Source organism: Cucurbita moschata, unplaced genomic scaffold (assembly GCF_002738365.1).
Source record: "Cucurbita moschata cultivar Rifu unplaced genomic scaffold, Cmos_1.0 Cmo_Scf00015, whole genome shotgun sequence".
Taxonomy (NCBI): domain Eukaryota; kingdom Viridiplantae; phylum Streptophyta; class Magnoliopsida; order Cucurbitales; family Cucurbitaceae; genus Cucurbita; species Cucurbita moschata.
In genome coordinates this window covers 829,317-839,400 of record NW_019268531.1, presented here as the reverse complement: position 1 = coordinate 839,400, position 10,084 = coordinate 829,317, and the positions used below count along the sequence as shown (strand labels likewise).

At 38.4% G+C, this 10,084-nt stretch overlaps 2 protein-coding genes across 2 annotated transcripts; one reads left to right on the top strand and one right to left on the bottom strand.

Moving 5' to 3' along the window:
* The first annotated feature begins 1,088 nt into the window (after window positions 1-1,088).
* On the top strand, window positions 1,089-2,513 carry LOC111453705 (lysine-rich arabinogalactan protein 18-like). The gene is made up of 2 exons (XM_023094911.1): window positions 1,089-1,833; window positions 2,258-2,513. Exons 1-2 carry the CDS (start codon window positions 1,144-1,146, stop codon window positions 2,336-2,338), a joined length of 771 nt encoding a protein of 256 aa, XP_022950679.1. The 5' UTR covers window positions 1,089-1,143; the 3' UTR covers window positions 2,339-2,513.
* Window positions 2,514-6,670: 4,157 nt separating this feature from the next.
* On the bottom strand, window positions 6,671-9,054 carry LOC111453877 (probable indole-3-acetic acid-amido synthetase GH3.1). The gene is made up of 3 exons (XM_023095162.1): window positions 8,668-9,054; window positions 8,476-8,577; window positions 6,671-8,375 (listed from the first exon to the last, which is right to left on the bottom strand). Exons 1-3 carry the CDS (start codon window positions 8,985-8,987, stop codon window positions 6,986-6,988), a joined length of 1,812 nt encoding a protein of 603 aa, XP_022950930.1. The 5' UTR covers window positions 8,988-9,054; the 3' UTR covers window positions 6,671-6,985.
* Between the last annotated feature and the right edge of the window lie 1,030 nt (window positions 9,055-10,084).

Below are 10,084 nucleotides of genomic sequence, written 5' to 3'. Positions count from 1 at the left end.
AAAAAAAAAAAAAAAAAAAAAAAAAAAAAAAAAAAAAAAAAAAAAAAAACAACATCAAAAGATTAAAAAGAAAAGAGAGATCACTTGATGCAAAAGAAAACCCAAGATGCATTATTTGCTTTTAGAATAAATTGGTTTGAAATAAAATGAGAGCTTTGGTAGATGAATTGAACAATACTCCAATATAAATACTCTGTTAACACAAAACCATAAATGAAGAAAAAAAAAAAAAAAACCTATTTTAAAAACAAACTTGAAAAAGGCTCCAAACAAACATAGCCCCATAAATAACATTCATAACTAACCAACGTGGCTTTTATGAGATAATAATTTTTTTAATACAATGTATACATACTTAGGGTTTGATAATGCATATTAATATAAATATATATTTTATATTATGTGTTTGATAATGTATGTAAGGAAGAAGAGAAATATCGTTTTTGTGAGGCACGGTTTCTAAGGCGGTGGTAGTGCGACAAAAGAATCCCAACCCACTGGTAAGACCTCTTAGTAAATTTCCCCGCAATAATTGGCGGGACAGTTCACGTGGTCAACTGTTATTGGATTGTCGAAAATGGGAAGGGCCCCACAATCAATCATCCAGCTGTATCCACTTCCCCTCCCTCAATCAAAATCTCCTCCTTCCAACCAAATTATTGGTTACTAAAGCGCCAAATTAATCCCCCATTTACTATTCACGTGGGTCGCCTAAATTTAACGGTTCAATTACTATACTATAGTTTTAATCACCCTATGTTCATTGATTAACGTATTATTACTATTTTAATTTTTAAATACATTATTAATTATTGATTACAAATATTAGAAAGTTAAGTCGAGAAAATAACCTGATGGGCTTTAGAAGATCTGTTTAAATCTCCTATGTTATGCCGTTTTTTTGTTTGATTCCCTTCGCGGGCCCTCTTCTCTCTCCCAACGGCTAGTACAGGCCCATTAATAGTGGGCCCATTTGTGTAACCAGTTCTATTGTTCTTTTATTTATTTTTTAATATATTTCTATAATTTTAGAAAATTCCTTTGGGGTATTATTTGTGGGTCTATAATCTATATATACACGATTAAGCCACGAGCTTGGTAACATTCATTGCTTCATCGTCTACAAACGCTCCCACGGTAGAAATGGGGAGACAGTCTGTAATCGCACTCGTTCTCATTTGCGCCGTCGTGGCCGGCGTCGGTGGCCAGTCACCAGCTGCAGCTCCGACTACCGTTCCGGGCGCTACTTCGCCTGCAGCAGCAAAGTATACACCTCCAGCCGCGTCTCCTATATCGCCACCGACAAATTTATCTCCTGTCGCCGCTCCCCAAAAGCCGGTTACTCCAGCTCCCGTCTCCACGCCGCCCGCATCTGCGCCACCAGCAGTCGCTCCAGTAGCATCTCCACCGGCCAGCACTCCACCGGCCAGCACTCCACCGACTGCTTCCGTTCCTGCTAGCTCTTCACCAGCTGCTTCCGTTCCGGCTAGCTCTCCACCGACTGCTTCCGTTCCGGCTAGCTCTCCCCCCGCTGCTTCCGTTCCAGCAATCTCTCCGCCGGTTCCAGTTCCAGCAAGTTCTCCACCAGTCCCAGTACCGGAGAGCTCTCCTCCAGTATCAGCTCCGACGCAATCTCCTCCTGCGCCAACTCCGACAAGCACTCCCGAAAGTGCTCCGCCTGTTGAGGTACCATCGCCGGAGCCTAGCAAGAAGTCGAGGAAGCACAAAGCACCAGCTCCTTCCCCGGCGTTGCTTGGTCCCCCTGCACCTCCTTCCGAAGCCCCTGGTGCAAGCGAGGAAGGTCCTTCACCCGGCCCTTCACTGGAAGACAAGGTAATTTAATTCCATCTAAATCTCTACCATCATAGCCAATATGTGTCCATAATCTGTATAGAATTGATGGCACTGAGCTCATTTCACTCTGCCATTATAGCAAGTGAAATGAGCTCGATGCCACGCGCCACCGACACGCGTAGATCTAGCGTGTAAGAATCCTTAATTCGAGATAATAACCATGGTCGAGTCTAAATATTAACCCAAGGCATCGAAGTACTCAACAACGCGTCAAATCAAAAAGAAAGAAAACGTCAGAATGTCAGATCACACTACGCTCGAGATGAATAAATGTCATTCCAGTGTTCTGAGCTCACACTACGGCAAACACATTAATAAATTAAATAGAGTAGTGAGTCACATGTGATTATTAATTTTGAGCATAATATTAAAGAAATGGGCATGGATCTGTGTTTTGTTGCAGAGTGGAGCTGAAGCACTGCAGAAGGTGGCCGGAAGCTTGGCTTTGGGATGGGCTGCCGTCGCCGTTAGCTTCATCATCTAGAGCGAGGAAAATAAGGAGAGAGATGATGTGATCGTTCTTCATTTATTTATATTGAATCTTTATTTTGTTTAAAATTTCCTCCATTGTACTCCATATCATAAGAGGTGCTTTTTGATTGAATTGATTGATGAAATTTGTTTTTACCGAATCGACCACACTTGGGTGTATGCTTTGATCGTTTTTTGTGTTCTGTAATTAACTCTCCTTAGTTTCCTTCTACATCATTTGTGACAATTTGGTGGAACACTCCAACACGACATCTACACAGACAGATCTAGTAGCTCAGAAAAAACTAAATTTAGTGAAAATCCTGAGGTTGCTTTCCAATTAAACAAGCCTTATTCGATAAAATGTATGAACAAAATACGAACACTTATTATTCTTTAACGCAACATCAACCGTAGTAACAGCAGTCCACCGACAGGGATAAGTGAAGTGAGGGTTTTTTTTTTTTTAAAAAAAAATTATATATTTTGGATACGATGTTTGGTGGGGGATCCGAAATATATTTTTCGGTTGGGAATTACCACAAATAACATTCATGTCGGTGGTGGCAGTTGCAACGGTAGCTACATAATTTATATTTCTATAATTGATAAATAATTCTCAAAATGCGTCTGCCTTCTTTCTTTTGTTATTAATTATTATTATTATTATTATTAATTGACATTATTCATAACGTTGAAAGTTGAAATTGATCCCGAACATACTAATTTTGATTTAATGTTTGTATTAGATGCTAAATTCCAATTAGCAGCTTGATCTGCATTAAACCTTTATGAAAAGAAGAAAACTGGGAGTGTGGTGGCGTGTCGGTGGTGTTTGCGGCCATGCTTTTTGATGGTTAAGAATAGGATATTCCCAGAACCAAACTAAAGCAGCAGAACACAAAAAGATTTGATGCTATAAAAGACTGTCCAACTTCCATACTAAGGAAAGAATCCAACCACTCTCTAACCTTCACCTTCAAGGAAATACCTAAAAGCATTTTACAATAAATCACGACTCACTCTTAAAACTTTGATTAAATCATATTTAGAATGGATAGAATAGAGTGGACAAGCAAAGAACGTGGCAGATGCATTTTAAAATTGCGATATGCAACGAGTCAAAACAGATAACATCTTTTAGGGGTGTAGGTCATTCTTAAGGCATTTTCATGGGTCATTGCGGATTGGTCGTTTAAATACTGTTGTCCAAGAGAGTAACTGGTATATAGTTTTTGCATTGTTATTTGTTCAAAATGTGGGGTAAGATGTTTGTTTGAATGCAGGGTGGGGGAATCATAAGCCTAGGGGCTTGTGCTGTGCCTGATTGTGACAGTGCCACTTATGGTGGGATAGCACCCTCATGGGTCGGCCTGGTTATCATCAACCACCGAAAGACTACCAAAACTATCAACTCTTCTCCTTTGCCTCTGGGCTTCCAGTTTGAAGAATGATGGTCTTTCAATGAGGCCCATTCCAATCAAATCGTACAATTGTTTGGGCCCAGTTCGATCCAAAATGGTAGGAGTCCCTAGTTTGAATGAGGCCCATTTACAGTATTTATTATTTGTATGGTTTTGAAAAATGTACTCATAATGTCCCTTTCTTTTCTCGGTCGGCAATGGAACAGTGGGGAAGGCATAAAGTAAAAAAACAAAAAAGGTAAAACTGAGAAGTCCAGAAAGGAAGAAGGAACAGTAAAAAAGTAATTTACAGAAAAGAACACAGAAGACGACAAAACATTATTCGGCTTTTTACAAAACAGTAATGGCTGTTTTCGCAGTGTCGATTGCAAGTGTGGGATCCGTTTGTTTCTCCCTAAAGAGTGTCCATTTCAGGGGAACAAAGGCTTCAAACACTTTTCTGTGTGCTCCCGACCCGTTCCAAACCCTTTCAACTTCATTATTTTTTCAACTTATGACAATTATAATTCTATAAATCCATTTTTCATTTTAATTCCATACCGTGTTTTGCTTTTAATGACAATATTGTCGAAATCAACAAATTTTAAGAATAAAATTTCATATTAAAAGTGAACAAGAATATAACCCAATGTGAAAACAAGGATTTGTCAAAATTGATTTGACTTTGTTTTGGGGTAAATTTTAAGTTAAATTATTTGTTTCAGACAATCCAACATTTAAAAGCTATTCCATTAACATAGTTGAATCACTTTGGTCGACAAAGGCCATCAATTTCAAAGTCTTAATTAAATTTAATATTCCTAAAACAACTTTTAATTACTTTTTAGGCCTTTCTTCTCACCGACCTACTTCTCCCCGTAATCCTTTCAAGTTAATCTTTTTCAATTTTCAAAAACTCATCGTTTGTATTGGTGTCATCTTAGATATAATTTTTTTAGTTCGACGTAGAATAAGAGAAATCAAACTTGAAATATTTTAGTCGAAAGTGTTAGGTCGTGTAAATGAATATTATCTATTAAATATCTTATCCATTAAATTAGAAAGGAATCTTATCCATTAAAAATGTTAGGATATTGAAATCATTCATTTAAAACAGGTAAAGGAAAAATTGCTAAAGTGACATATACATGATTATGGGGGACAAACTCAATATTTTTATCATAATAACAAATACTTAATTAAAAGCATGTTTATAATTTAAAAGTTTTTGAAGTAAAAGCTGTGTTAAGCACATATTATCATTTCCTATGTTGTTATGATTTGATTGGTGGTATGTGAATCATACGTGGGTTCAATTCCCGAATTATTTTATTGGGTAATTAAAAAATACACTATAGGATATATGGTTATACCAAACCCTTGCATAATTAAAATACAATTAAGGCGATTTAGGTTAGGTTTTACGAATAATTAATGTTGAAAAAAATGAGTGGCTACAACATGATGAATTTGGTTTATCCTCCCAACATTTAATTTAAAGACAAGAAACACATGCACCGAGCTAGGAATCAAAGTTGACGTAACAATCCCAACTAATCTCTTGAAAAGTTAATGTTAATTATTTAATTAATTATCAGAAAAAGACACAATAATTTAATAGCCCTAGAGCTTGCCCATCCGTTTAGTCAATATACGCATTCATCTTTATTGGCCAATGCCTACAAATAATTGGCGTTGAGCTATACCCATACCCCTTTTTCCAGTGCAATAATGTGTGTTAAACACGGAATATTACTTCCACTCTAAAACTGAATAAATATAGCATTCAAACATGTGTCACTCTCGTCCTCCATCCAGTGTTGATGACCAAATCAATTAAACTACGTTTCATTTGCTCCCACGACATAGATTCCCGTAATTGTTATGAAGAAATATAATAATAATAATAATAGCAATATTGATGTGTGAAAGAGGGAACCCTAGGAGCGAGGAGGAGGGCGTGGAGAAGCGAGCAACGCAGGTGGCTCCAAATCTAAAACGGCCAAAACCAAAATTGATGCCTCAATGTCACTGCCTATGTACTATTTTCCTCACAGACAACTCGCCAAAAATACTCAAAATATCCGATTTCAGACACACACAAGGAATATGTTCCCACGTGCGCTAACCTCCATGCACACTTTGTTTTTATTTTTTATTTTTTACATGTTTTGACACATTATTTTGAATATTGATGATTTAAAAAATGGTATTTAATTTCACGGTTTTTTTTTAATGGAAATAATAATAATAACTAATTTGTAGAAAAACGATGAAATCTGAAAACACTGAACATGTCTTAACGTGTTTTAAAAGGAGGCATTCAGGCTTTTGGAATTGTATCTGAAAAACAACTCTCAAATTTCTGACATGTCCTGTCCTCTGTATTTCTTGGCTTTTTTAAATTAAAGTGCTTTATGCATATATTTTAAAAGTCTCATTAAAATTACTCTCCTTTATATGTAATCTACACCCACCTTTCAAAAACTTTCTTTTTAATATTTTTTTAGTCTAATTAAAGAAAAAAAAACACAAAAATAGAATTTCTCATATTTGTTTTCCATAAAATTGTATTTATTTTCTTTTCTTACAAGGTAAAACCAAAAAAAAAAAAGAAAAAAGAAAAAAGAAAAGGAATTGGTTGGTTAGGAATAAGAAATTTAATTGGGAGAAGTGAATGATGATGAAGAAGGGAGGGAAGAACATAATTCATATAATTATGAAGAATAAGTGCAAAAATAGATAAATGCAATGCATCTAAATGAATGAATTGAGTGGAGAAGGGTTTGTGATAGCTACAAATTATATGGCATTGCTTTATGGAAGAAGCAGCGGCAGCCAAGAAAATAATTTTTTTAAAAAAAGTTATTATTTTCCACACTCTTTTTACACTCAAAAGAAAGGAAAAAGGAAAGAAAAAGGATGCAATAGACCAACAGACATATTTGTAAACACAACAATTACATCATGAAGCCCATATTTTAGACATTACTTCAACCTTATTACACACAAACACATCAACCTACAACCTTTCCTTAACCCAAAAAAAAAAAAAAAAAAAAAACGAAAAAAAAAACACTTACTTCTAAAAGACATATGCATAATCCAACAAACTCAAACTCTATCCTCTTCTGCTTGGCTGCTGCTACGTCGTCATCGTCATCATATATAATCTTTTTATACATATGGGTCTTTTTCAATTTTCTTTTTTTTTTTCGTTTTTTGTTTTGTTTTGTTTTTGTTTTTGTTGGTTGGTTTCAACGACGTCGTTCGGGTGTCCAGTGCGGCTTGGATGGGCTAAAGTGCACTGAAGCTACCCTAGAGTCGAGGAGTTCCACAATGGGTGTGAAGTTTACGCAGCGTGGCGCTTTGTACTGGTTGATTGATGCACCCCTTGAGATGGCGTAGTCCATTAGCTCTTCAAACGTTCCGTTTTTCACAACCCTGATCTCTAGTGGTCCAATTGAGTTATCCGCGACTCGGCCTTGGCGGTACACCGAGTTCAGGCTCTCTTCGATGGCAAGGCAGCACTGATTTAGAATCTCCGCAGGCGGCGGAGAATTTGCGGCTTCGTCTTTCACTAGAAGCTCCCAATATATGACGTAATGTCCTGGGATTGTTTTTGTGTCGGCATAGCTCGTGTATTCCACCACGCTGGTGTTCAGCTCTCGCAGAAGAGATGACGCGTTCTCCACTGCCTTCTGGAGCTCCGCCTCGTCGGTCTTGTCGGCGTCGATGCTGAGCAGAACGTTTTTTCGTCTCACGAATCGGAACTGTGGGGCTGCGTTGTGGAACCCTGTGACCTCCAGCACGTCGCCCACTCGGTACCGCCGGAGTCCAGCGTAGGTTGTGATTACCAGCTCGTACTCTTTCCCGACTTCCACGTCCGCGAGGTCGACAAGTCGAGGAGGGGAGTCGCGGGAGAGAACAGGAGGGGACGACGTGTCGTGCGGGAGGAATTCGAAGTAGCCCATGTTTGGCATGATGGTGTAGGTCACTTCTGAGGGCTTGCACATTGGCTTCAAATTTACCCCGAAATAGCACTCCGAGGAAGCGTACATAGTACAAGCCATGGGTAACCCACCGCTGTAAAATTCCAGCGTGGGAATATACTGAGCCATGGCTCCAGTGACGATGACGTCCAGGTATTTGGTGTTTGGCCAAATTCTAGTGATAATCCCTTCCCACTCCTCTGTGGAACACTCCTTGGAGATGAATTCCGCCACCTCCGGATTTGTGTTTGTTAGGTATTTTGAAACGATGCATTCACGGAGACAAGGGTCTGTGATTTTGGGGTTTAGGGTTCCGGTGGAGATGTCGTGTGCCAGCTGTTTCCAGTTCAGCTGCAGGAAGCGGATGGCGCGGAGGAGGCCAGAGGCAAAGACGGCGCCAACTCGGAGGACTTGCTCGCGCATCAATAGCCCACATAACATTTGAGTGTACATACTTTGGAAGGAATCGGCGCATAGAACGGCCTCGTTTGGGCTAGTGTAATCATTGAAAGGGTCATAGGGCCTAGTCTTAAAGATGTCGCTCTTGTAGTAGCTGGTGAGCACTGGACGAGCCACTAGCCCTCCAGGGGTCTTGGTTTCAGCCTTCACGAATAAAAAGTAGAGCCCCTTCCCTTTGTCCAATCCCGGCACATACCTGACCATTTTGTTCATTGTTAATTTTCTTCCCCCTCAAAATTAAATTAAAAACGAGTCGTGTCGGGTCGGGTCGAGTCGAGACACGAGTGAATTCTTACAGATTCATAATGGGCATGAGAAGGCTGTAAAGCAGCTGACGACGCTCCATTTCTTCTTGAATTGTCGGCATCAGTTTCCTCTCCCCAGCCGATGTCCCAGAACTGTGAAATTAAATACAATTTAAATTCCATTTACATAAATAAAACTAAAAAAAAAAACCCAAATATATTTAGGTTAATTACAAAATTGACCTGGTGAGAAACTCAGAAATGGGAGTGGATGAAAAAATAGGAGAGCGATCGCCATTGGCAATACGTTGGATGTCGGGCTGGAGATCTTCGTAAGTAACGACGGGAATCTTGGACTTGTAGGTGTCCCTGTCAGTGGCTCCATTGAGGCGGAAGCGGTTGACGTACTCAGTATTAGCGTTGCGGCTCAGAATCTCTGCCAACACCCTTTGCTGAACCGCGTCAGTATTTGTAGTGACCTCCTCTATGAAACGAAGGGCTTTGGCGTCCTTATCGGAGGGCGGCGGGGGAAGAGGAGAGGAAAGCTGAGAATCAACTGCCATTACAAAACAAGAAGGCAAGAAGTTTGAAAAGAGATAGTAGTAGGAATATGAGAAGGAATAGATGAGCGGTGAAGTTGTGAGTGTGGGATTTATATAGCAAAATGAGAAGAGGGAAGAGGTGGGAGGCAATGGTAATGCATGCTGTGATGACACCTCAAAATCCACGTCATATGAGGAAGAAAAAAATATATTTGGATGTGACTGTTGCTGTGGAGGGAAGGAACATGTGGGTCCAGTACACATAGGCGTGTGTAGGAAGGGGTGGACATGTGAGGCCCACATGTTTGTGCCAGGTCAAATACTGATTTTGTTTTGGAGTGAGGACCATGTTATTGGAGACAAGGACGGCTGCCGGCGGAAGCAGCCAATTTGTAAGGCAAGGGAGAACCCGAGAAGGAGGAAGGCAGAAGGCGGCCAATCACTTCCGTATATTTCAACGCCTCCACTGTTAATTGCTAATCCCACGCTAATCATTTTACATATTCATTAATATATACAACAATTTATTAATTTCTTTAAAAAAAAAACTTTATTTTATAAAAAAATGGTCGCAAACATGGGGATAGGATAAGATGGCAATATAATTAATCATATAATATATTGTTTAAAAGCAATTGGCGATAAGATCATAATGGGAATTATTGAATTATTATTTGGTGGTGTTATCACGTGAACATGACGTTGATTATAAATTTTATTTTCTTTTTTCCTTTTTCAGTTGATTACAATTTTAACTTTGAACCTGCCCTTGGTGTCCAGCATTTAAAACGAAGAGGGTAGGTAAAAATCTGGCTTTGTTTTTGTTTTATTTTATTTTTAAATTAAACTTATGACAGTTGCATTGCATTTACATAGTTTTCTTCGCCAGCCTATGCGTTTTCTTTTCCTTGAAAATTTAATATAACTAATGCAAAGTTTCCATAAATGTCTCTCAATTTTTATTACTTTTATCTTTATTTAAATCTATTATTTATGCTACGTTATATTATTATCTTTTTGCTTTTATTTCAACCAATAAATTATGAAATAGTTATTTTAAAATATAAATGAAGTTTGGATATTTTAAAAAATAAAAAATAATTGGCATAGAAAATGAT